The 27,779-nt window shown below is 47.8% G+C and overlaps 1 protein-coding gene across 1 annotated transcript in view; it reads left to right on the plus strand.

Annotated features, from left to right (window-relative positions):
- CHAF1A (chromatin assembly factor 1 subunit A) overlaps positions 1–27,779 on the plus strand; it is a 177,695-nt gene that overhangs the window by 93,562 nt on the left and 56,354 nt on the right. The window contains exon 11 of the mRNA XM_030219408.1: positions 19,228–19,323. Coding sequence (XP_030075268.1) covers positions 19,228–19,323 — 96 coding nt within the window. The remainder of the gene's footprint in view (positions 1–19,227; positions 19,324–27,779) is intronic.

Raw genomic sequence — 27,779 nt, forward strand, 5'->3', positions numbered from 1 at the left:
TCCTTTCATGTGAATTGGGTCTTAATTTTTCCTATTGTGGCAAAAAATATTAAATTCCTCCATTTCCTAGATGTCTGTCAGGCTCTTGTCAGATATGTAAAAATAACTAATGATTTTCAGAGAACAGACACTGTGGTCTTCCCTTCATACCTTTGCAAAGCATTATAGATGCAGTTTTTGGGGTTTGAACTCCTAACAGGGATTTCATAGCCCCAGTCTTCTTGAGCGTTGCTATGCTACATTCCACAGGTTCTGTACTGATCTGGTAAGGACACTAAGGAAGAAGAAATTATTCTTACCTAATAATTTTCTTTAGTACTACCAGACCTGTCCAGGAACCTTCACTGGCATTCTTATATTCTCACACTTTTTTTTTTAACTAATTTTTCTCAGCAAATTTTCATTCTCCAAGATGTTATTGCAGTATGAAAGTTTCTTCTGTTTTCAAAGTTTGTTATTTAGGGATAGGAATGTTTTTCAACTTACAGTTCATAAGAAAGGAGAAAATCCTACTTTCCACAGCTTTGACATGTGAAATACTGAATATCTTGGGCAGTATAATGCCCTTATAGGGCATAGCCCACAATGCTATAGTCTGTCTCCATTCACTGACTGACGTGCAGAACCACAGAGTGTGAATTGGCCTGGTAGGACTACAAGAAAGAAAATTAACAGGTAAGAATAATTCCTCTATGGTCTGCTGATGCGTGCATTCTTTTTTTGGGGGGAGCTAAGTTGCACACCTGTAGTGGGTGTTCTCCATGGACAGCAGGATCGCAATAGCCACACACATGGGTGACATCACTACCTAATAGCACTGTGTGGTCCCTTGTTCTGTAGTTCAGAAAAGCCAATTGTCTGTTCTTTTAAAGCTGGCTTCAACTGTAGGTTGGGCAGGTGGGTTTGTGTGGCTGTTGGGTCCTGCTATCCATGGAGAACATCCAGTACAGGTATGCAACTTCACTTTCTCCATGGACAAGCAGAATCATAACAGCCACACATGAAGATTTCGAAGCTGAGGGTTGTCATTGAGATGTGTGGAGGAAGCAGCAAGTTGAAGCATTAAGATGTGTAAGTATTTAGAACTGTTGTTGCAAAGTTGTCAAGAGCTGAAGCCTGATCAAGATAGTGGTGCTTTGAAAATGTGCGAAGAGTTGACCATGTTGCTGCTTTGTAAATATCTTCTAGAGATGTGAAATGAAGATATGCTAGTGAAGCAACTGCTGTTCTGAGTCTGAGCTGTTAGTCTCATCAACACCACCTTTGACAGTATCACCCACTGCTATAAAACAGTCCACTATCCAGGTAGAAAGTTTTAGGGTTGTATGATAGGAACAGCTGTGATGGTAGATTTTTGATTTCCGGTTCTCAGGTATGTTTGTAATGCTCTCTTACAGTCCAGTGGGTACATTTAGCTTTTTGGAAATCATCCAAGTGAGGAGGGGAATGAAAGTTGGTAACATAATTTGATTCATATGAAGTTACATACTACTTTTTGGTAGGAACATTTGCTGTGTGCGTAATAGTACTTTATTTGAAAAGAATTAGTGGTAATAAACAAGAGCTTGTAGTTCTCCTATTCTTGCTGAAGTGATGGCCACCAAGAATAAGGTTTTCCAAGAAGGAAAGAAATTTAATATCGGTGTTGTCCAAAGCTTCAAAAGGAAATTTTGTGAGAGCATCGAGCACTAGATTTAGATCCCACAGTGGTGTAGATTGAGTGGAGAGTGGATATTTATTAGTTCCTTCATAAATTGAACAAGTAAGGGATGTCTTGATTATAGATTTCCATGTACATGGTCATGGAAATCTCTTAGGACACTGAGATGGACTCATACTGATGCAGAGCTTAACAACGAATCAGACAGGCTAAGGAGATATTTTTCATACTCCTTAAAAAGTCTAGCCTCCAAGCATTCATCAGGTTGCATCATTGTTAGAATTTCTTTCTAGTAGAGGAATTTAGTTTCAATGAATTTTTGATTCCAAACAGCCAAGCTATGGAATACTTTTTCCTTTTATACTTAGGACAAATTTCTTCTTTTCTTAGTTTTCATCGTGCTCTGACATTTTATTTTGCATAGTATTATGTTAACGATAATTAAGTGTTTTATCACCTTGATTAACCTTTTGATGTAGCTTCTGATGTATGCTTCTTTCTCGTTATTGTCCATTGCGTAGAACCTAAAATTAGGGATTAGGTGACTAACAAATGCAGACAATTGAATAGAATATCAGTGTTGCAAGTGAATGGTCTTCAGAATGTGTAGTGCACTACTTAGAGAATTTTTTCCATTTTAACGCACAAGATTTCCTGGTAGAGTTTTTTTTCCAATTGCTAGTAATATAGATTCAACGTTTAATGATTGGAATGCTCTCCTTTCAGTCTCCAGGCTGTTAATGCAAAATAGAAACTATTATAAAGAATAAAATTACAGAACCCGTAGACAAACATGATTTAATGGGACTGAGTCAGCATGAGTTCAGCCGAGGGAAGTCTTGCCTCACCAATTTGCTTCATTTCTTTGAAGGGGTGAATAAACATGTGGATAAAGGTGAGCTGGTTGATGTAGTGTATCTAGATTTTCAGAAAGCTTTTGATAAAGTTTCTCATGAGAGACTCCTGAGAAAATTAGTCATGGGATAGGAGGCAAGGTTCTTGTGTGGATTAGGAAGTGGTTATTGGACAGAAAACAGAGGGTAGAGTTAAATGGTCATTTCTCTCAATAGAGGAGGGTGAACAGTGGAGTACTGCAGGAATCTGTACTGGGACCGGTACTATTTAACATATTTATAAACGATATATTTATAAATGATATGGAAATCGGAATGACGAGTGAGGTGATCAAATTTGCAGATGATACAAAACTATTCAAGGTTGTAAAAACATGTGCGGACTGTGAAATATTGCAGGAAGACCTTAGGAAATTGGAAGACTGGACGTCCAAAGGGCAGATGAAATTTAATGTGGACAAATGCAAAGTGATGCGCATTGGAAATAATAATCTGAATCATAGTTACCTGATGCTAGGGTTCACTTTGGGGATCAGCGCTGAAGAAAAAGATCTGGGTGGTGGTGTAGATAATATGCAGAAATCTTCTGCTTGGTGTATGACGGCCAAAAAAGCAATCAGGATGCTAGGACTTATTAGGAAAGGGATGGTAAATAAGACCAAAAACACTATAATGCCTTTGTATCGCTCCATGGTGCGTCCGCACCTTGAGTATTGCGTTCAGTTCTAATCGCCGTATCTCAAAAAAGATATAGCGGAATTAGAAAAGGTTCAAAGAAGAGCGACTAAAATGATAAAGTGGATGGAACTCCTCTTGTTTGAGGAAAGGCTAAAGAGATTAGGGCTCTTCAACTTGGAAAAGAGATGGATGAGGGGAGATATCACTGAGGACTACAAAATCCTGAGTGGTGTAGAACGAGTAGATCAATTTTTTACTCATTCCAAAAGTACAAAGGACTAGGGGACACTCGAGGAAGTTTCATGGAAATACTTTTAAAACAAATAGGAGGAAATATTTTTTGACTCAACGAATAGTTAAGCTCTGGAACTCTTTGCCAGAGGATGTGGTAACAGCGGTGAGCGTATCTGTGTTTAAAAAAGGTTTGGGCAAATTCCTGGAGGAAAAGTCCATAGTCTGCTATTGAGACAGACATGGAAAGCAACTGTTTGCCCTGGGATTTGTAGTATGGAGTGTTGCCCCAATTCAGGTTTCTGCCAGGTACTTATGACCTGGCTTGGCCACTGTTTGGAAAACAGGATACTGGGCTAGATGGACCATTGGTCTGACCCAGTATGGCTACTCTTATGTTATGTAGACTGCCGTTGTCTTGCATGATGTGATGGGGATGAGAGGTGGTTTGAATACGAGGTTGAGATGAGTTTTGGCATACCTTCTGTATTGTCTTCTGAATTAGAGGGAATGGTTGGAAGGCATATAAGTGGTTTGCTGTCTAAGGGATGATGAGTGCATCTGAAGTCAAGTGCGCTTGGATGACATGAGCAGAAGAGGTGACACATTGTGTTGGTTTCCATTCCAAAGAGGTGTATTTGAGGGGTACCCCATCTTGTAGTTATTTGTTGGAACACTTTATCATCTAGGGACCACTTGTGTGGGTTTAGGTGATGACTTAATCTGCCAAGAAATTTTGAAGTCCTGGCAAGTAAACTGCTACCAAAAAAACACCTCTCTGCTAGAATCTAGATGTCCATTGCTTCCTGACAAAGAAGCTGTGACTCTGTTCTGCCTTGTTGATGTAATACATTGTCACCTGATTGCCAGTTTGTATCTGGATAATGTGGTTTGCAGTTTGGGAGGCAAATATCAACATAACATGTTGTACTTCTCCAAGCAATTGACATGAAAAGGTTTTTTCCTTTGGTGACCAGAGTAAGTGTGCTCCTCAGCCGATTAGAGAAGCATTATTAGTAAGTATGGTCTGTGGCTGGGGATGGAATAATTTTCTCCTGAGAGACTTTAGTTGGTTGGATCACCACTCGAATCGTTCAAGTGCTGCTGGTTATCTGTAAAATGCTAGTCTGAAGTTTGATGCATTGAATGTGTTTCTTTTCACTAGTGAAACGATAATCTTTTCTGTGATATGGTAGATAAGCTGTAGTTGTTTGTAGTATGAAACAGAGCGCCTATGATCTCTAGAAACTGATTTGGTACTAGGGCTGATTTTAACATATTTATAACCAAGCCTAGTGCTTGCATGGTTATCTTTGTTAGATGTAAGTCCTGTTTGGCCTTCTGAGGAGTGAACGCTGAAAGGAGCCAGTTCAAGTATGGGTATATGAAAATCCCTTCTATGTGCAAATGCACTGCTACGGTAGCCTTGTGTTTGGTCAACACTCAGGAGCTGAGGAAAGTCTGAACGGGAGAACTTTGTATTGATGTCAAGTTAACTTGAATTATAAATATTTTCTGTAACAATTGTGGATAGAAATACGAGCATAGGTGTGAGATTTAGAGAGACCAGCCAGTTTTTTTTTTTTTTTTTTTGTTGGGAGTGTGTAAATGGAGACTATGGTGCTCAGGGCTCAGAGGTCCAGAATTGGCTCACGCCTCCTGTTTTCTTCAGAATTAGGAAATATTTTGAAGAAAATCCAAGGTCTCTCTCTTTTTTCCTGGGCCTTCTTCAATGGCATTTGCTTCATCAGCAGAAGTCAGAAAGAAGGGTTGCTATCCAAAGGCAATGGAAAGGCATAATCTTTAACCACTGTTCCAAAAATGGGTCATTCTCCCTTATGCTGTTGGTCATAGAGTGTGGTGTAATCAAAAAGTAGGCCCAAACTTGGATTGGGGTTGATTTGTTGCTTATTGTATTTTTCTCTCTGGTACTCTGCTTTTGGTTTGGTGTTTGAATCTTTCTTTGATATCTCAGCTTATTGCAGGGATATCTATAGTGTTATCTTTTTATTTTTGTATGGTTGATCATATTTTTCTCCGAGGACAAGCAGGCTGCTTGTTCTCACTGATGGGTGACGTCCACGGCAGCCCCTCCAATCGGAAAGTTTACTAGCAAAGGCCTTTGCTAGTCCTCGCGCGCCGATGCGCACCGCGCATGCGCAGCCGTCTTCCCACCCGAACCGGCTCGTGTTCGTCAGTCTTCTTTTGTCCGCGCTCGGGACGGTCGTGTTTTGCGCTGTTTCGCGCCCCTCAAAGTTGACCCTCGCGCGTCTTCGCGATTTTGTAAAAAAAAAAAAAAAGAGACCTTTTAGTCTTGTCCCTTCCCGTGTGTCCAGTTTGTTTTCCCCGAAGTAAGTTTCCTTTCGCTTTTGGGGTAGGCCTTTTTTGAGGCCTCGGTACGGGTTTTTTTCTCTCCCTATTTTTGGTGCCCTTAATCGCCATTACGAATTTTGATTTCGCCGGCGTGATTTTTCCGCCCATGTCATCGAAGTCTCCCAGCGGCTTCAAGAAGTGCATCCAGTGCGCCCGTGTAATCTCGGTCACTGATAGGCATGCGTCGTGTTTTCAGTGTCTGGGGGCTGGGCACCGCCCGCAGGCCTGTAGTCTTTGCGCCCTTTTACAGAAGAGGACTTAGGTAGCAAGATTGGCCCAGTGGAACGTGTTGTTCTCGGGCTCTTCATCGACAACAGCACCGGCGGCATCGAGTACATCGACGTCGACAGCATCAAGATCTTTGACCTCGGCATCGACTGCATCGAGGCATCGACCCTCTGCATCGTCGGTACCGAGACATCGAAAGGCTGCGTCGGTGGTACCGGGACCTCCGCTGCTGCTGATGTCGTCGGACGGTGGTGCTTCGACTGGAGTGCAGGTGAGTGCTGTCCATTCCCCTGCTGGTGGCGGTGAGCCTTCGGGTGGGTCTCCCCCTACCCTGAGGGCTCCTGCGGTACAGCCCCCCCGAGACCGACCTTCTTCGGCCTCGGCCCCGAGGAAGCGACGGCTGGATTCTACATCCTCCTTGTCGGTACCGGGAAGTTCCGGTGACATGCTTCGTTTGAAAAAGTCAAAGAAGCATCGACACCAGTCTCCTTCCCGCATCGGTACTGAGAGCTCTGTGTCGCCGAGGGAGTCGGCACCCAGTAGGCATCGGCACCGGGAGGACTGCTCACCCTCTGTTCAGGAGGTGTCGATGCGCTCCACCTTGGACAGCCCGGAACAGCCTCCACGCCCGGAACAGACTCTGACCTCGACGCCTGCATTGGCTTCCATGTCTTTCTCCACAGCCGCTCTGCACGAGAGTCTCCGGGCCGTTCTCCCGGAGATCCTGGGAGAGCTGTTGCGCCCTTCCCCTCCGGTACCGGAGGCTACCCGACGACGTCGGCGGAGGGAGCTTCGCCGGTGCTGGCGAGGGAGTTTACCTCTCGACGCTCCCACCGTGACTGTGTTTCCACGGAGTCGAGTCGGGCACAGCTTCAGACACAGGTTCATGAACTTGTGTCTGATACCGATGGTGAGGCCTCGTGGGAGGAGGAGGAGGACATCAGATATTTCTCTGACGAGGAGTCTGATGGCCTTCCTTCTGATCCCACTCCCTCCCCTGAAAGGCAGCTTTCTCCTCCCGAGAGTCTGTCTTTTGCGGCCTTTGTCCAGGAGATGTCTATGGCCATCCCCTTCCCGGTGGTCGTGGAGGATGAGCCCAGGGCTGAAATGTTTGAGCTCTTGGACTATCCTTCTCCATCTAAGGAAGCGTCCACAGTACCCATGCATCATGTACTAAAAAAGACATTGCTGGCGAACTGGACAAAGCCACTAACTAATCCCCACATTCCCAAGAAGATCGAGTCCCAGTACCGGATCCATGGGGACCCAGAGCTGATGCGCACTCAGTTGCCTCACGACTCTGGTGTGGTGGATCTGGCCCTAAAGAAGGCTAAGAGTTCTAGAGAGCATGCTTCGGTGCCCCCGGGCAAAGACTCTAGAACCTTAGACTCCTTTGGGAGGAAGGCCTACCATTCTTCTATGCTCGTGGCCAAGATTCAGTCCTACCAGCTCTACACGAGCATCCATATGCGGAACAATGTGCGGCAGTTGGCGGGCTTGGTGGACAAACTCCCTCCTGAGCAAGCCAAGCCATTTCAGGAGGTGGTCAGGCAGCTGAAGGCGTGCAGAAAATTCCTGGCCAGAGGGGTATATGATACCTTTGATGTTGCGTCCAGGGCCGCTGCTCAAGGTGTGGTGATGTGATGCGCAGGCTCTCATGGCTGTGTGCCTCCGACCTGGAGAATAGAATCCAGCAGCGGATTGCGGACTCCCCTTGCCGAGCGGACAACATTTTTGGAGAGAAGGTCGAACAGGTGGTAGAGCAGCTCCACCAGCGGGATACCGCTTTCGACAAGTTCTCCCGCCGGCAGCCTTCAGCATCTACCTCCTCAGGTAGACGTTTTTATGGGGGAAGGAAGACTGTTCCCTACTCTTCTGGTAAGCGTAGGTACAATCCTCCTCCTCGACAGCCTGCGGCCCAGGCTAAGCCCCAGCGCACTCGCTCTCGTCAGCAGCGTGCGCCTCAGCAAGGCCCCACGGCTTCCCAGCAAAAGCAGGGGGCGAGCTTTTGACTGGCTCCAGCAGAGCATAGCCGACATCAACGTGTCAGTGCCGGGTGATCTGCCGGTCGGGGGGAGGTTGAAAGTTTTTCCCCAAAGGTGGCCTTTCATAACCTCAGACCGTTGGGTTCTTCAAATAGTCCGGCAAGGATACACCCTAAATTTGGCCTCGAAACCTCCAAATTGCCCACCGGGAGCTCAATCCTACAGCTGCCAGCACAAGCAGGTACTTGCAGAGGAACTCTCCGCCCTTCTCAGCGCCAATGCGGTCGAGCCCGTGCCATCCGGACAAGAAGGGCTGGGATTCTATTCCAGGTACTTCCTTGTGGAAAAGAAAACAGGGGGGCTGCGTCCCATCCTAGACCTAAGGGCCCTGAACAAATATCTGGTCAAGGAAAAGTTCAGGATGCTTTCCCTGGGCACCCTTCTCCCCATGATTCAGGAAAACGATTGGCTATGCTCTCTGGACTTGAAGTACGCCTACACGCACATCCCGATACTGCCAGCTCACAGACAGTATCTGCGATTTCAGCTGGGCACACGTCACTTCCAATACTGTGTGCTACCCTTTGGGCTCGCCTCTGCGCCCAGGGTGTTCACGAAGTGCTTGGCTGTAGTAGCAGAGGCGCTTCGCAGGCTGGGAGTACACGTGTTCCCCTATCTCGACGATTGGCTGGTGAAGAACACATCCGAGGCAGGAGCTCTACAGTCCATGCAGATGACTATTTGCCTCCTGGAGCCACTGGGGTTTGTGATAAATTATCCAAAGTCCCATCTTCTCCCAGTACAGAGACTCGAATTCATAGGAGCTCTGCTGGATTCTCGGACGGCTCGCGCCTATCTCCCAGAGACGAGAGCCAACAACTTGTTCTCCCTCGTCTCGCGGGTGCGAGCATCCCAGCAGATCACAGCTCGGCAGATGTTGAGATTGCTGGGCCACATGGCCTCCACAGTTCATGTGATTCCCATGGCCCGCCTTCACATGCGATCTGCTCAATGGACCCTAGCTTCCCAGTGGTTTCAGGCTGCTGGGGATCTAGAAGAAGTGATCCACCTGTCCACGAGTTTTCTCAACTCCCTGTATTGGTGGACGATTTGGTCCAATTTGACTCTGGGACGTCCTTTCCAAATTCCTCAGCCACAAAAAGTGCTGACTATGGATGCATCTCTCCTGGGGTGGGGAGCTCATGTCGATGGGCTTCACACCCAAGGAAGCTGGTCCCTCCAGGAACGCGATCTACAGATCAATCTCCTGGAGTTACGAGCTGTCTGGAACGCTCTGAAGGCTTTCAAAGATCGACTGTCCCACCAAATTATCCAAATTCAGACAGACAACCAGGTTGCCATGTATTACATCAACAAGCAGGGGGGCACCGGATCTCGCCCCCTGTGTCAGGAAGCCGTCAGCATGTGGCTGTGGGCTCGCCGTTACGGCATGTTGCTCCAAGCCACATATCTGGCAAGCGTAAACAACAGTCTGGCCGACAGGTTGAGCAGGATCATGCAACCTCACGAGTGGTCGCTCAGTTCCAGGGTAGTGCGGCAGATCTTCCAGGTGTGGGGCACCCCCTTGGTGGATCTCTTTGCATCTCAGGCCAACCACAAGGTCCCTCAATTCTGTTCCAGACTTCAGGCCCACGGCAGGCTGGCATCGGATGCCTTCCTCCTGGACTGGGGGGAAGGTCTAATATATGCTTATCCTCCCATACCTCTGGTGGGGAAGACTTTGTTGAAACTCAAGCAAGACCGAGGCACCATGATTCTGATTGCTCCGTTTTGGCCGCGTCAGATCTGGTTCCCTCTTCTTCTGGAGTTGTCCTCCGAAGAACCGTGGAGATTGGAGTGTTTTCCGACCCTTATCACACAGGACAAAGGGGCGCTTCTGCATACCAACCTCCAGTCTCTGGCTCTCATGGCCTGGATGTTGAGAGCGTAGACTTCGCCTCTTTGGGTCTGTCAGAGGGTGTCTCCCGTATCTTGCTTGCTTCCAGGAAAGATTCCACTAAGAGGAGTTACTTCTTTCTATGGAGGAGGTTTGCCGTCTGGTGTGACAGCAAGGCCCTAGATCCTCGCTCTTGTCCTACACAGACCCTGCTTGAATACCTTCTGCACTTGTCTGGGTCTGGTCTCAAGACCAACTCTGTAAGGGTTCACCTTAGCGCAATCAGTGCATACCGTGGAAGGTAAGCCGATCTCAGGACAGCCTTTAGTTGTTCGCTTCATGAGAGGTTTGCTTTTGTCAAAGCCCCCCGTCAAACCTCCTACAGTGTCATGGAATCTCAATGTCGTTCTCACCCAGCTGATGAAATCTCCTTTTGAGCCACTGAACTCCTGCCATCTGAAGTACTTGACCTGGAAGGTCATTTTCTTGGTGGCAGTTACTTCAGCTCGTAGAGTCAGTGAGCTTCAGGCCCTGGTAGCCCAGGCCCCTTACACCAAATTTCATCATAACAGAGTAGTCCTCCGCACTCACCCTAAGTTCTTGCCTAAGGTTGTGTCGGAGTTCCATCTGAACCAGTCAATTGTCTTGCCAACATTTTTTCCCCGTCCTCATTCCTGCCTTGCTGAACGTCAGCTGCACACATTGGACTGCAAAAGAGCATTGGCCTTCTATCTGGAGCGGACACAGCCCAACAGACAGTCCGCCCAATTATTTGTTTCTTTTGATCCCAACAGGAGGGGAGTGGCTGTGGGGAAACGCACCATATCCAATTGGCTAGCAGATTGCATTTCCTTCACTTACACCCGGGCTGGCTCTTGAGGGTCATGTCACGGCTCATAATGTTAGAGCCATGGCAGCGTCAGTGGCCCACTTGAAGTCAGCCACTATTGAAGAGATTTGCAAAGCTGCGACGTGGTCATCTGTCCACACATTCACATCTCATTACTGCCTGCAGCAGGATACCCGACGCGACAGTCGGTTCGGGCAGTCAGTGCTTCAGAATCTGTTCGGGGTTTAGAATCCAACTCCACCCCCCCTAGGCCCATTTTTATTCTGTTCCAGGCTACACTCTCAGTTAGTTGGATAAATTGTTAGGTCAATCTCAGTTATGTCCTCGCCGTTGCGAGGCCCAATTGACCATGTTTGTTGTTTTGAGTGAGCCTGGGGGCTAGGGATACCCCATCAGTGAGAACAAGCAGCCTGCTTGTCCTCGGAGAAAGCGAATGCTACATACCTGTAGAAGGTATTCTCCGAGGACAGCAGGCTGATTGTTCTCACAAACCCGCCCGCCTCCCCTTTGGAGTTGTGTCTTCCCTTGTTTTGTCTTGCTACATATGGGACTGACGAACACGAGCAGGTTTGGGCGGGAAGACGGCCGCGCATGCGTGGTGCGCATCGGCGCGCGAGGACTAGCAAAGGCCTTTGCTAGTGAAGTTTCCGATTGGAGGGGCTGCCGTGGACGTCACCCATCAGTGAGAACAATCAGCCTGCTGTCCTCGGAGAATACCTTCTACAGGTATGTAGCATTCGCTCTGTTAGGGCTGACAAGGGTGTCACTCGGAGGAGGAAGGCTATTCTATATTACCTGTAGAGTGTGTTTGAAGAGTATCATGTTTTTGGTTTTGTGAAGATTTCTGCTTTTTCAGCAACAGGTTGTCATTTGTACATAGTGCATTTGCTGATTTATCGTGCACATTCTCTCTGATGTCTGATGCTTGGAGCCAAGCCATCCTCATTGAGGCGAATTGCTATTACTGCACCTCATGAAGCTATATCATAAATATCAAATGAAGATTGTATAAAATATTTAGCACTCATGGAGATCTTGAATCATGTTTGACAGATTCACCAGATGACTGTAATTTCTCAGTCATTTTATATAAACACTGAGAGATCTAAAATTGATGTTCTGTTGTGCATACTGTGAGTGTTGCATTCTGAAAAACCTTTCTTCTAACAGTGTCCAGTTACTTTTGACCTTTTCCTGGAGGTGTATTTGATTTCTTGAACTCTTACTGTGTTTGACAGCATATTTAGCCACCATTGATTTGGTGAGAAAGTTGAAGCTGTCCTAAGGCCAAATGTGTTTCCCCACCCCCCCCACACCCCCAAGTTATTGGAAGTATGATGGGGTTAAAAGTTAGCAACGCGTGTATTGGGAGTAAGACAACCGCTTTGAGTGCTTCTAAATACTTGGGTGCTCCAAGGAACGTAGATCTTGATTTTGGTTTATTATTTATGGTGATGGAAAGTTCCTTTGCTAGCTTTCGTAGGAATTTGTGGTAAGTTGTGTCCACCGGCTGATCTTGATTTTCTGGGAGTGGAGGTGATAGGTTAACTTCAGGGATTTTGTCTGATTTGATGAAGGGGTATGATAGGACTATTCAGACAGCTAAGATAAGTCTGAGAATACTGTCTTATCTGTTTGTGATGAGAAGTCTTGAAAGAGAACGAGCTGAGGTAGTGGTTTGTTTTGTTTTTGTTTTACTGTGGAGGTATATTTTGTTTGAGTACTTGACTTTTTAGAGATTTCATGCCATGCTCACTGTATAAAAACTGCTTCCACAGCTCTGATGAGGCTGTAGAGGAGAGAGGGTTTTATTCGTGCCCAATTTTCTTGTGGTGGAAGGTATTAACGACAATGTAGAGGGAGGCAAACAGTCTTATTAGGCCAGCTTTGAGGAGCTGAAGAGGTGGAGCCATGAGCAGGAGGAATTGGCCGGTTACCAAGGGTGACGCCGAGCAGTAGCTTATCGGTGAGAGGAAGAAGTCTCGGCATAGTGGGCATGCTCCAGAGGTGCGATTCAGATTTTTGTGGCATGGGAGAAATAGTTTTGACTGTTTCTTTCCAGCTTGATTTATGTAATGATTTTTCCAGTTTATCACGAGGAGTAATATTACTGGTGGTGTGGTCAGATCCCTTATTAAATGGGTCTTTGTGCAGTTTTTTTTTTTTCTTGTGAACCTTTTTACTGTGGTGATGATGATAGGGCAGTTTGTTTCAAGACAAACCTTTTAGCTTATTTTTCTATACCTTTTTGCCCTTGGTAACATTCAGGTGCATTTTAGACAAGTTTTCACATCATTCAACTTACATGTGGATGGCTCCGATGTTGTAATATTTAAATGCAGGTATTTCAATAAAATTACAAATAAATAGTAAAAAAAAAAAAAAAAGTTTTCACATCATTCAATGCATTGAGATAGTAGATACATTCTCTTCATGTGAGTCAGTAAGAGACATACTATTCTTACATTTTACACACTGTTTAAATCCTGGTTTATTCTCCATTGAGAATAGTAACGCTGTTAAATCAAACTGAATGTTTGATTAAATTTCAATGACAGAGGAGCAAGGGACTTTACAACTGACTTCTCCAGCAGTTGAAATATAACTGACACTTGGCTCAGGGAACATTGCGATGGGGAACCAGGGAGCATGCTAAGAAATGCCTTAGAGAGGTTTCTGAGTTGTAGGACAAGGGACTGTAAAACACCAGGTTGACGTCACCCATGTGTGTGGCTGTTGAGATCCTGCTTGTCCATGGAGAAGTCCTGTACTCAAGTTTTATATGAAGGTTCTTGGTTTCTGATACACGGATTTGTTTTATTTTTGCACCTACTTGCTTATTATTGATGTGCTTATGCTGAATCTTGAGCTGATGAGTGATTACTGTCCACCCACACCCCTTTTTGAGTTCATTAAAATAGCTTAACATTTCTGCATATATGAAGAATTTCCAAGACTACAATCATAAGACGGTATAAAACTCCAAAGCACCTTTTGTGCTGTATTGACATATAATGATGAGATACGATGAGTCTTGGGTTGCAGTAATTGTTTTTTCCTTGTCAGCCCTCCAGACTGGTCCAGATACTGACGAGTGGGTTTTGCGCGCCTACCAGCAGAGAAGACTGAGAATACAACTGACCTCTGTATAATAGACTGTATGTTCAGTCTCCAGCAGATGGTAGTCAAGCAGCCCGTGCAATTTGTAGCCGGTCTAGTAGGCCCCACATGGTTTGGCCCTGGGGGAGTTCCTCTTGGGGTTTTTTGGGGGGGGTTCCCTTTTGAGTTTTTCAGTATATAAGAAAAAAAAAAAGGAAAAAATCAAGTTGACTGGCTGGTCCCTGTTGAAGGAGTCTGTGGCTTGGGGTGGTTGGACGGGCCACTGTAACCCCTGGGGTGCACACCTGGGTGGCCGGGTCTCCCACCCCACCAAATCAGCCGGAAGGACATAGGGCCTCGGCCCTGTTTCTCTCCGGGAACTTTGAGAGCCTTCCTGCACTGAGCAGCAATTGTCAAGCCAGAAAAAAAAAAAGATTGAATGCACTGGCAGGCGAAGTTAACTTTTGGGAACTTTCCCGTTATGTACAGTGCACGTTTGGTTCAGCTTGGTTGTAGATCTGTGCGGTGAGCCATCCTTGTTCATGGGTCAGTCTCAGTGGGGGGTGCTTGTTCACTGTGGCTGCATAGCGGCATGGTTACACCATTGTCAGTCATGTTGTCACAGGGGCTTGGAGGATCCGAGTGTCAAGTGTAAATTATGTGGCGAGCTGAAGCTGTCAGTCTCAAGCAGTGGACTGCTCGGCACAGGGTGGTGCGGGAGGTACCAATTTTGTTCTAGCAGGCAAGGAGTCGAACGCGTGTCCGCAGCAGTTTCCCTTTTGAAGGAAAGAGATGCCATTACTGGTACTTGCGCCTTTGTGACCAGCTGCCTCCCTTGAGCCTGGAAACTTCTCCTGAGTCCGCGGTGGTTGCTGAATGTAGGTAGCAGTTGGGAACCTGGGGATTTCCCCTGGGTTTCATCTGGGCTTTGTATCAGGCCTGGAGGGCAGGGGGTCCTCCACAGTCATCCTTCATATTGGGACCGGACCCACCTTTGTTCTGGTTGCATCTCCGGAGCCCCCTAAGCACGCCAGGTTGGATGACAGAGTGGATGTTCTAGAGGATTTTATTTCTCAGGAGGAGGAGGTTCTGGATTTGGAGGGAGACCTGGCTCTGCAAGATCTGGGTGAGTTTGATGAGTCACCGGCGGTGGAGGGCGCGTCCCAAAAAGTTGATCCCTTGGTTAAGGGCAGTTGGCAACCTCCCAAGACATTTCCCATGAATCAAGATCTCTGGGAGATGGTACATGAACTGTGGAATGCGCTAAACTCTCCTTGTAAGGTGGTTAGGGCGATGACTAAGCTGTACCCCATTCCTTCCGGGGACAGGGAGTCCTGGCGGCCTCCTACAGTGTTTGCACCGGTGACTGCCGTCACCAAGAAGACCACTATTCTGGTGGATGGTGGTGTAGCTCTTGATCCTCAAGGTCGGAAGATGGAGTCCCTCCTAAAGAACAGTTTTGATATGTCTGCCCTGGCCCTGCAGGTGGCTTTGTGTGGCGATGTGGTGGCAAGGGCCTGTTTCTGCTGATTGGAACAGGTCCTGGATGATCCTTCGGAAGACGGCCTTGATGAACCAGGATGTGTCCAAGTTGGAGATGGGCAGCTGTTTTATAGCAGATGCACTTTAATTTGCTGTGGGCTTCAGCAAAGAATATGACCTTGGTATTGACCACTCGGAGAGCCCTGTGGCTTCGTGGTTGGGCAGTGGATGCTGCCTCCAAGGCAAAACTGTGTTCTTTGCCCTTTTGGTGTTCCATGCTATTCAAAGAGCATTGGATAAGTTGGTGAAAGGGCTCGGTGAGGCCAAGGTTTTGCATTTGCCTGAGGATAAACCCAGGAGTGTGTGTTGGCCCTTCTCTGGGCGAGGTAGACTTTGGGAGGTGAGGCATTATAGGCTTGGCAGGTCGAATACCCCTCAGCGGGGTCGTCTTTTTCAACAGATCCAGTTGTTTCGGGGAGGCTGCAGAGGGGGTTGTGAGGCTGGTTTCCTCTTGGCAGGGTAGTCCCGCTCCTCCCAGTGAAAGTGTCTTGGGTCTTCCTCCGATGCCCTTGGAGGCCAGGCTACAGTATTTTTATCAGAGGTAGGCCTAGATTACTACGGACTGTTGGGTACTCAGGGTGGTGCGGGAAGGCTATGCCTTGGAGTTTACGCACCCTCTTCCCAACCTGTTTTTGGAATATCTGTGTCTGACTCAGTTGAAGGTCGCTGTGGTGCAGTCTACCTTGTAGAGGCTGTTAGGGCTGTGGTCAGTGGTTTCAGTGCCACCACAGGAACGTGAGACCAGCATCTACTCCATTTACTTCATAGTCCCCAAGAAGGAAGGTGCCTTTCATCCCATTCTCATTCTTAAGAGTCAACAGCCTTAAAGGTACCTCACTTTCACATGGAGACCCTTTGGCCGTTCATCGTGAGGTTCGTGATGGATTTGGACCTCAAAGAAGCATACCTTCATATTCCCAATCGCATTGGCTGTCAGTGTTTCCTGCATTTTGCTGTTTTAGGGCAGAACTATCAATTCTGTGCGCTCTCTTTTGGTTTGGCGACAGCTTCGTGGACCTTCTCCAAGGTGATAGTAGTCATGGCAGCAGCGCTGCACCAGAAGGGGGGGGGGTTTGGTTCACCTCTACTTGGACAACTGGTTGATTTGGGCCAGATTTTTTTCAGGAGAGCAAAGGGCCATGTCCAGTGTACTGCGCTTGTTGGAGCAGTTAGGGTGGATAGTCAACCCAGCCAAGAGTCGCCTTCTCCCATCCTAAACTCTTGAGTATTTGGGAGTTCACTTCGATATGCAGGTTGGGAGAGTTTCATTCTCATGCCTGAATTCTGAAGTTGCAGGGGCAAATTCGATATCTGCTGTCCTTCAGAGTGCCTCAGGCCAGCAGTTATCTGCAGGTCCTAGGGTCCTGCAGATAATTGTTCCCTCTGAGAGGAGCAGCGAAGCGCATTCTCCAATGGTGATTGGACTTGGACAATTTGAGTGAGGGCACAAGTCTGTAAGTTCCAGATTGGACTGTAGTTACGACGGATGCCAGCTTGTCGGGCTGGGGGGGCCAGTTGTTGCAATTTGAGTAGTGCAGGGTCTGGTCTCGGGAGGAGAGCCCATGGTCCATCAACAGACTGGAGAGCAGAGCGATCAGCCTCAGTCTTCAGGCCTTTCAGGACCTTCTGAAGGGTCAGTCAATTCGATTGATCAGTGGTAGTATACTTGAACTGTCAGGGGCATACCCGGAGTGCACAGGTAGCTGCTGCTGATCTGGGCGGAACTGTATCTACGGGACCTGTCCACAGTGCAGATGGCAGGAGTTGACAATCAGTAGGCAGATTTTCAGAGCAGATGCACTCTAGACCCCCCACCCCGAATGGAGTTTAGCGCAGGAGGCCTTCAACTTTGTCATGTGGACATGGGGTCTTCTGTTGATGGACCTCATGGCAACAGGGGCCAATGCCAAGGCAGCCCGAATCTTCAGTCACAGGAAGAAGTCATGAGCGGCAGGTATTGATATGTTGATTCAGCCATGGCTGACGCATGCTCTTCACACTTTGGGTCAGTCATCCTGGTGGCACCAAATTGACCTCATTGCCCATGGTACAGAGATCTGATACGGTTAGCAATGGGGGCTCCACTTCCTCTCAGGGCTGCCCAGGCTTCTGTTTCAGGGGCCTGTAGGCCTACTAGACCCAGCTCCATTCATGCTTATGGCCTGGCTCTTGAACAGGCACACTTGCGGCACAGGGGGTACTCTTCAGGAGTAATCTCTACTATGCTGAAGCCTCTTAGGCAGTCTACATCTCTGGCTTATGTTCGAGTGTGGAGAATTTTCGAGGCTTGGTGCAGGAGAAGGGGGATCTTTCCTTTTGGGCTTCTGTGGTTGAGATGTTGGACTTTCTTCAGGAAGAACTGGAGAAAGGGTTGGTGTTGGCAACGTGGAAGGTGCAGGTTGAGGCTTTGGCTTGTTTTTGAAGTCCCATCGGGGGCAAGGCCTTGTCTTCTCTTCCCGTTGTGGGACATTTGCTGCAGGGCGTTAAGATCCTTCATCCGCCTTGTCGGCTAGTCATTCCGCAGTGGTGTCTTCGCTTGATTTTTGTCGGCCTTGGGCTCTCTTTCGAACCCCTCTCTGATTTTTGCCTCTAAAAGATTTTACGTTGAAGACTGTGTTTGAAAGCTATCTCCTCTGCACGCTGGATCCCTTGAGTTGCAGGCTCTGTCTTGCCAGGAGCCCTTCATGCAGGTGTCAGAAAAGAGAGTGGTGCTCTGTCCAGTTCAGTCCTTCTTGCCCACGGGTGGTCTAGGTTTTTCATGTGAATCAGTGTGTGTCACTTCCAGGAGGGTCCCAAAGGGTATTGTGAGCAGTGATGTCTTTCGCTTGGACATTCAGAGAGTGCTGCTAGTGTACTTGGAGAGGACTGTAGAGTGTCACAGATCTGACTGCCTTTTTGTCCTTTTTTTGGTGGTCACAATAAGGGGACGTCAGTGTCCAAAGCATCGATAGCTTGCTGGCTTAAAGAGGCGATCGTTCCAGCTTATCTACTCAAGGGCTGCTCCATGCCTCCTCTACTCAGGACGCATTCTACTAGAGATACGGCAGCCTTGTGGGCCAAGGCCAGTTTGGTTCCGCCAGTTGAGATTGGCAAGGCAACGGTTTGGTCTTCCATGCATTCTTTCATTGCCCATTATCGGCTTGATGTGCAGGTGAGACAGGACTCAGCCTTTGGTACAGGAGTACTTTCCTTGGGGTTGCACAGTGCCTTTCCATAGTGTTTACTATTATTTCCCACATGTCAGCGTCTGGAGGGCTGACAGGGAAGGAGAAATTAGACCATACCTGGTAATTTCCTTTCCTTTAGGCCCTCCAGTCCAGAACCCACCCGTGTAGTCCTTCCGAGCCTTGCTGCAGTTGTCCTGTACTATTTCTGTCTGATGGCAGGATAGGGAGGGCTCGAATTTAAAGCAGAATATTTGTTATATAATTCCATTGGCTTGCCCTTAGGCTGGGGCGCCGGTTGCTGTTTAGTGTGTTTCAATCTAGCATGATAAGGAAAAAAACAGAGCTTTGGTCTCTTGCTCTGTTCCTCTTGCACCTGGTGCTTTGGTTAAGGTGTGAGATCAGAGAACAGCCGGGGGGAGTATAGGTTGTTCATTCATATGTGGATACTGGCTGGCTGAGGGTTGGCACAGTGCTGTTATATGAAGGTCAGAAGTTGTAAGCATAACCCACTCATCAGTGTCTGAACCGGTCTGGAGGGCCTAAAGGAAAAAAAAATTAGCAGGTAAGATCTAACTTTTCCATTTCCCACTTTTCTACTGGAGCCACTCAACCTCAGGGCTTAGCAGTTAACTGCTTTTGCTCAATTTCTTTTTTTTTCTGCAGGATGAAGATGATGAGGCAGGGGAAGATGAGGAGGATGATGATGGTTTTTTTGTGCCACATGGGTACCTTTCTGAGGATGAAGGGGCTTCAGAGGAAGTAAGTGCAAGGGGAGGCTGATGAAGCTGACTGTAATGAGTTGTACAGTGTCTGGATGTAAATCTAGAATTAAGAATCCTAGAGGTGGGTGGAAGGAGGTTTGTCACAAAACGCCTAGCCATCCACCTGGGGTTACCCAGCAGCCACCTAGGGTTACCCAGCAGCCACCTAGAGGATGTATCCCCAGTACAGCTCAGATCCGCTTGCACCTGCCACTCATGCTCTACACTAGTACCCTCCTCCCACCGACTGGGTCACAACCGCCTCAGGGCGAGTCTTCCGCTCTCAAATTATTCCCAGTGATTTCTAGGTTACTGGAGCCACACTCCCAGTGGTCCCTCAGTTCCAAGAAAGCACTCACAGACCCAACACACAAACCACCAGGATTCTTTATCAGTCCAGACAGGCAGAACAAACAAACAGATTTGTTTATTATCAGAACTTGGAACAGTGGACAGAAACGTGCAATTAGCAAACAGTAACTGAAAATGGATCAATTAGAAAACTAACTAAACATTTGCATACTTCCTAGAAAGTACCTGGGGGAGATCAAGACATATCTAGCTGTTCACCAGTCATCAAATATATCTGTTTTTTCAAAGGACTTCAGCAAAGAGCTCTCTCTCTCCCCTCTCTCTCTTCTCCTGGGCTGAAATTGAAGCAGCAGCCAGTATCAGCAGGGTGGGGGCCACAACCTGCACCCCCAGATATCGAAAGGATCCCTTAGCCTCCCAAAAAGGGAAGTTCTAAGAGGATCCCTTAATTCAGTCTCTGGCATCCGACCTCCCCATTAACTTGGCTAACCTTGAAACCTGAAAAACAACATACTGGTGAAGCTCTTCCAGCAATGCAATCAGAAAGGGATGCAGAGAACTTAGTCATGACAATATCATCTGCATATAAAGATATTTATACTGTGAGAATCCCACTATGACACTGTGAATGACTTTGCCCAAATCTGCACACCTAAAAACACGATCACCAAAGCAAAGAGTAGGGTTGAGAACAGGCAGCCCTGCCTGGTTTCCTGGCCCAGTGGAAATGCATGAGAATAACCTCCATTAATTCGAACTCTCGCCCGGGGCTTCAAGTAGAGCACCCTCGCCCACCACATGAAATTAGACCCAAACCCTATTTGCCCAGAGGGTGGCCAAGAGAGAAAACTACTCCATCCTGTCAAAAGATTCTTCTGCGTCAGTGGCCACAAGGACCATTGATGTGTCCCACTCCCACCTCCATGCCATCAAATTGACCAGCTGCCAAATGTTATCCCCAGCCACCCTGCCTGGTGTAAAGCCCAATTTGATCTGCATTTACAATCCTGAGGATAACAGTTGACCAAGATTTTCACCAAAAGCTTTACATCAAATTTAATAGCGAAATGGGCCTACACAGCTCCCATAACATCAGGTCTCTCCCTGCTTTATGAATAACCACAGTCCAAATTATTGACTTAGACTCTGGCAGAGCCTCCCCATCAAGAATCGAATTAAAAAGATCAATCAGTGGCGCTTCCAACTAGAATTTCGTGGAGAGCCCTTCCAAACCTATGGATTTCCTAGGCTTAAGCTCCTGGAGAAGTGCTGTCAAAACCTCCACCACCATTTCCCCATCTAACCCCTCCATCTTAGTCTGTGACAACTGGGAAAGAGTGATTTTCTCCAAATATCTATATATTTCAGTCAGATTGATCTAGTTTACATCTAATCTCATTATAAAGATCAGTAAAGAAGACTTTAGTGCTATGATTTGTCCAAAAGCCAGCCTGATGTGGGTGAAGGACTAGGGTTTTGTCCAGGAATGAGGATAACTGGGAGTGTACTATACGTTCAAGAAATTCGGCAATGAAGAGAATATTTGAAATGGGTCTATAGGTCAGTGCGATCTAGGTTGTTGTTGTTTTTTTTTCACAATAAGGAGTGATGATTGAAGGACAGATACAGCGCAAGAATAAGAGGAGAGAATTTTTATGCCAGTGTTGCAAGCCAGGGGTTGTGAAAAAGAGGAGGCGTTTAAAGTTTGGATATATTTTTCAAAGGTTGTGAGGGTCAGAGTGGAAAGGAGGACCAGCTAGATAGAAAGTGAGAATTGTTTAATGAAACAGTATCACAATGTGTTAAGAAATCTGATGCAGCTGATAATTTCAGAGAGAGTAACTGTAAGAGAAGCTGAAGGTATGTGTTCCGTACTAGAAAGGAGACCAAAGGCAGAACACAGTGAAGATATTTTACTGTTCCAAGCCAAGCCAAGGGCATCAGGTAAAGGAGCAGCAAGTAAAGTTGTAGATGGAGCTGAGACAGGAGGAAACAAGAATATTAAGAACCTCAAAAAGCTTTAGAGATCAGTTAGAGGCAATAGAAGTAATTCTGCTGAAATAACATTTGGCCTGTCACAAGGTGGATTTATAGGCATTATAAGCAGAGCGAAAGGATGCTAGCTGAGAAGCTCAGCGAACTTTACGCCATAATCATTCTGATTGGTGCACCTCCTATTTGAAGGACCCATAACCCAGTGGTACCAAGGTGAAAAATGGCAAGGTCTTCCCAACTGAATGTGGTGAGGCTAAAAGATCTAAGACAGTAGTTAGATTGAGGAAAGAAGAGAGTCTAGGGAAAAGAATCATGAGAAGGAGGGGAAATAGAGAACACATGATGTGCTAACTGCTCAAAGTCAATGTGAGTCAGGGGATGAAAGGGTACAGACCAAAGAGGGAAACCGAGCCGGGGGGGGGGGGGGGGGGGAGTTACAAAGGAGGAGAAATTAAGAAGTGACAAGTCCAACTCTCAAGGATATGGATCAAAAGTAAATGAACTGGGAACAAAAAGAGAGTGAGAGAAAATTAGATCCAAGATGTTTAGTGGGGAACAAGATAAATTAGCAAGGACAGAAACAAACTCATGATTATTGCAGTGGATTGTTGGGTCTTTCAAAGAATGTTTTGTGATATTTACAGGTTGTGCAGAACGCTACTGCCTGCATTTTGCTCTGTCAAGATTTGAGCATATTACTCCTGCTTTTGTTAATTTGTACTGGTTACCAATTGAATTTAGGGTCCAATATAAAATATTGTTTTTAAAGGTTTTAGCAAAGAAAGGGATCCTTTTACTAAGCTGCGCTAAGAGGGGCCATGTGTTATGATTAGTGCATGGGTTTCCCCACACGCTGATGCCAGTTTTAGCGTGGCTGTAAAATGGCTGCATTTCCATTTTTTCCATTAATTGCCAGGTGCTAATTTCTCAATTAGTGTGTGAGCCCTTATCGACACCTATTTAGTAGGCAGAAAGGGCTCGTGCTCTAACCAATTAGCCTGGACAGGCCTACTCTCCACCTCCCAAATACACCCTGTGTGTTTTTTTTTTTTTAGTGCTGGGAAAGCGTGCACAGATGCCTGAATTACCGCCAGGCACCTGAGTACCCTTCGGTATTTAATTGTGTGGGAAGCACACATTGCTTACTGCCACTTAGTAAAAGGATTCCAAAGTGTCTTCTGTAATTTGCTGCTAGTTTACATTTTCATCAGCCTTCTAGATCCTTAAGATCTGCAACAGCTAATTTATTGGATGTTTCATTGTTTTGCTTAAGCAATTTGGATGAGTATAGAAACTTGATTTTTTTTTATGTTGCAGGCCCCAGACTATAGAACTCACGGGCTGATGCTTAAAACCTAACACCAATGCTAGAGGTGATAAGCACTGGTATTAGCTCAGAATGCTTAGAGGGCTATAGCACAGGAGACAGTGTTTGCCAAAGATAGCACAAATAATATGCGAATGCAGTCAAATGGATGTTAATGAGGTCATTTCTTATTCCCTCCCAATGCTCAGAGAACAGCACACCAAAAAAAGATAAAAGTTGCTTACCTGTAACGGTAGTTCTCCCTGGACAGATGATCTTGCATCCACACAAGTGAAGTGACTTCCTGGTGATGTCACTGACCCAGACCAGTATTAAAGCTTTAAAGCTTGTATATTAAAAATTATTATAATACGCATGTGTGCAGCTTCCTGTCCTAATCAACACATTATAATGTCATGTAAGCACCACCCCCTTTCAGTTTCTTGCATTAGCTGGCAGCAACTTAAGGGAGGGTTGGGAGGGATTGTGTGGCCGCAAGATCATCTGTCCAAGAAGAACTACCATTACAGGTAAGCAACTTTTATTTCTCCCTGGACAGAGTTATTTTGCAGCCACACAAGTGAAGATTTGCAAGCTACTCAGGTAACAGAGTAAACAATAACTATGCATAATCAAATGTAAAAAGAAGTTATCTAGTACCTGTGTCAGGAGGAGGTGGTAAGTTGACGCCTCAGATTATGGAGGAAAGGCCAGCATGACCAAAAGCTGAGTCTGCATATGATGCTGTATTGATGGAATAATGTTTTGCAAAGATGTGCGTAGTTGACCACGTAGCTGCTCTTCAAATGTCATGTAAAGAAGTTCTTTGCAAATGAGCCTTTGTGGCTGCCATAGCTCTGAGATTGAGCTGTTACACCAGGAATTTTTAGTGGATCAGGTGTTTCTGAAAGTTGGTAACAAAGTGATACAATTTGCAATCCACTGAGAGAGGAGGGTTCCTTTTGTAACTGGTTGCGCTTGGAGATTAGGTCGAATTGATAAGAATAACAGATGGTCTGTTCATGGATTTTGTTCTATCCAAATAAATGGTTAACGCACGCAGTGTGAAGCCATCTTTGAGCATCAGAGCTATGTGGAGGAGGATAAAATGCTGGAAGAAGTATTATCTGATTTAGGTGAGAAGGTGAAACTATCTTGAGTAAAAACTTCGGATGAGTGCAGAGCAAAATTTTATCGTGAAGTAGTTGAGGGTACGGAGGATAATGGACTAAAGCTTGTATTTCACCAATATGACGTGCTGAAGTTAGTTATTAAGAATAAAGTTTTCCAGGTGAGATATTTGAGTTCTGTGTTCTCAAGTGGCTCAAATGGGGAAGTAGTAAGAGCATTGAGTAATAAATTAAGATCCCATGCTGGTGTTGGTGAGTGAACCGTCGGATGGAGATGCATTAGTCCTTTAAGAAATCTTTTGGAAATAGGATGTTCTCCGAGGACAAGCAGGCTGCTTGTTCTCACTGATGGGTGACATCCACGGCAGCCCCTCCAATCGGAAACTTCACTAGCAAAGGCCTTTGCTAGTCCTCGCGCGCTCATGCGCACCGCGCATGCGCGGCCGTCTTCCCGCCCAAACCGGCTCGTGTTCGTCAGTCTTCTTTTGTCCGCGCTCGGTACGGTCGTGTTTTCGCCGTGTCGGGCCCCGCAAAGTCGACCTCGCGCGTTCGTCGTGTTGTTTCACAAAAAAAAAAAAAAATCCATTCTGTGTGGAAAAAGACTCTTGGTCTTTTTCCCCCCGCTATTTTCAGCTCTTTCGCCCCGGTAAGTTTTCTTTCGTCGTCGGGGTAGGCCGCTTTTAGGCCTCGGGTCGAAGTTTTCTTCCCCTTGTTTTTTCGGTGCCTTTTCCGCCATTTCGACTTTTGATCTCGCCGGCGTGATTTTTCCGCCCATGACATCGAAGTCTACCAGCGGCTTCAAGAAGTGCACCCAGTGCGCCCGGGTCATCTCGCTCACTGACAGGCACGCATCGTGTCTTCAGTGCTTGGGGGCTGGGCACCGCCTGCAGGCCTGTAGTCTGTGTTCCCTTTTGCAAAAGCGGACTCAGGTAGCGAGATTGGCCCAGTGGAACGTTTTGTTCTCGGGCTCTTCGTCGGCATCGGCACCGGGGGTATCGAGTGCATCGACGTCTTCAGCGTCCAGAGCTTCATCCTCGGCCGCCAGTGCATCGAGTGCATCGAGGCATCGGCCCTCTGCATCGGCGCTGAGACATCGGACAGCTGCATCGACGTCGGTGGTACCGGGACCTCGTCGGCTGATGTCGTCGGACGGTGGTGCTTCGTCTGGAGTGCAGGTGAGGGCTGTCCATTCCCCTGCTGGTGGCGGTGAGCCTTCGGGTGGGTCTCCCCCTACCCTGAGGGCTCCTGCGGTACAGCCCCCCCGAGACCGACCTCCTTCGGCCTCGGCCCCAAGGAAGCGACGGCTGGATTCTACGTCGTCCTCGTCGGTGCCGGGAAGCTCCGGTGACATGCTTCGTTCCAAGAAGTCGAAGAAGCATCGTCATCGGTCTCCTTCCCGTGTCGGCACCGAGAGCTCTGGGTCGCCGAGGGAGTCGGCACCCAGCAGGCATCGGCACCGAGAGGACCGCTCACCCTCTGTTCAGGAGGTGTCGATGCGCTCCACTCTGGACAGCCCGGAACAGGTTCTGACGTCGACGCCTGCATCGACCTCCATGCCTTTCTCTGCAGCCGCTCTGAACGAGAGCCTCCGGGCCGTTCTCCCAGAGATTCTGGGAGAGCTGTTGCGCCCTAACCCTCCGGTACCGGCGGTGCTTGCGCCACCGGTACCGTCGAGCGTGGCGCCAGCTGGCCCATTGCCCGAGGTGAGGACTCCGGTGTCGGTGCCGCGTGCGGTACCGACTGCCGTCGCCTCCCAGGAAGGCTCCCCGACTACGTCGGCGGAGGGAGCTTCGCCGATGCGGGCGAGGGAGTCTACCTCTCGACGCCCCCATCGTGGACGTGGCTCCACAGAGTCGAGTCGGGCGAGGTTGCAGACACAGGTCCGTGAACTTGTGTCTGACACCGAGGGTGAGGCCTCGTGGGAAGAGGAAGAAGACCCCAGATATTTCTCTGACGAGGAGTCTGAGGGTCTTCCTTCCGATCCCACTCCCTCTCCTGAGAGACAGCTTTCTCCTCCCGAGAGTCTGTCTTTTGCTTCCTTTGTCCGGGAGATGTCTACGGCCATCCCCTTCCCGGTGGTTGTGGAGGACGAGCCCAGGGCTGAAATGTTTGAGCTCCTGGACTATCCTTCTCCACCTAAGGAAGCGTCCACTGTACCCATGCACCATGTCCTAAAAAAGACATTGCTGGCGAACTGGGCCAAGCCTCTAACTAATCCCCACATTCCCAAGAAGATCGAGTCCCAGTACCGGATCCATGGGGACCCAGAGCTGATGCGCACTCAGTTGCCTCATGACTCTGGAGTTGTGGATTTGGCCCTAAAGAAGGCTAAGAGTTCTAGAGAGCATGCTTCGGCGCCCCCGGGCAAAGACTCTAGAACCTTAGACTCCTTTGGGAGGAAGGCCTACCATTCCTCTATGCTCGTGGCCAAAATTCAGTCCTACCAGCTCTACACGAGCATACACATGCGGAACAATGTGTGGCAGTTGGCGGGCTTGGTTGATGCGCTCCCCCCTGAGCAAGCCAAGCCTTTTCAGGAGGTGGTCAGGCAGCTGAAGGCGTGCAGAAAATTCCTGGCCAAAGGGGTGTATGACACCTTTGATGTTGCGTCCAGGGCCGCTGCTCAAGGTGTGGTGATGCGCAGGCTCTCATGGCTGCGTGCCTCCGACCTGGAGAATAGAATCCAGCAGCGGATTGCGGACTCGCCTTGCCGTGCGGATAATATTTTTGGAGAGAAAGTCGTACAGGTGGTAGAGCAGCTCCACCAGCGGGACACCGCATTCGACAAGTTCTCCCGCCGGCAGCCTTCAGCCTCTACCTCTACAGGTAGAAGATTTTTTGGGGGAAGGAAGACTGTTCCCTACTCTTCTGGCAAGCGTAGGTACAATCCTCCTTCTCGACAGCCTGCGGCCCAGGCTAAGCCCAAGCGCGCTCGCTCTCGTCAGCAGCGTGCGCCTCAACAAGGCCCCTCGGCTCCCCAGCAAAAGCAAGGGACGAGCTTTTGACTGGCTCCAGCAGAGCATAGCCGACATCCAAGTGTCAGTGCCGGGTGACCTGCCAGTCGGAGGGAGGTTGAAAGCTTTTCACCAAAGGTGGCCTCTCATAACCTCCGACCAGTGGGTTCTCCAGATAGTCCGGCAAGGATACACCCTCAATTTGGCCTCAAAACCTCCAAATTGTCCACTGGGAGCTCAGTCTTACAGCTTCCAGCACAAGCAGGTACTTGCAGAGGAACTCTCCGCCCTTCTCAGCGCCAATGCGGTCGAGCCCGTGCCATCCGGGCAAGAAGGGCTGGGATTCTATTCCAGGTACTTCCTTGTGGAAAAGAAAACAGGGGGGATGCGTCCCATCCTAGACCTAAGGGCCCTGAACAAATATCTGGTCAAAGAAAAGTTCAGGATGCTTTCCCTGGGCACCCTACTTCCCATGATTCAGGAAAACGATTGGCTATGCTCTCTGGATTTGAAGGATGCCTATACACACATCCCGATACTGCCAGCTCACAGACAGTATCTGCGATTTCAGCTGGGCACACGTCACTTCCAGTACTGTGTGCTACCCTTTGGGCTCGCCTCTGCGCCCAGGGTGTTCACAAAGTGCTTGGCTGTAGTAGCAGCAGCACTTCGCAGGCTGGGGGTGCACGTGTTCCCATTTCTCGACGATTGGCTGGTGAAGAACACATCCGAGGCAGGAGCCCTGCAGTCCATGCAG

The sequence above is a fragment of the Microcaecilia unicolor genome, chromosome 11, assembly GCF_901765095.1.
Source record: "Microcaecilia unicolor chromosome 11, aMicUni1.1, whole genome shotgun sequence".
In the NCBI taxonomy this organism is placed as follows: Eukaryota; Metazoa; Chordata; class Amphibia; order Gymnophiona; family Siphonopidae; genus Microcaecilia; species Microcaecilia unicolor.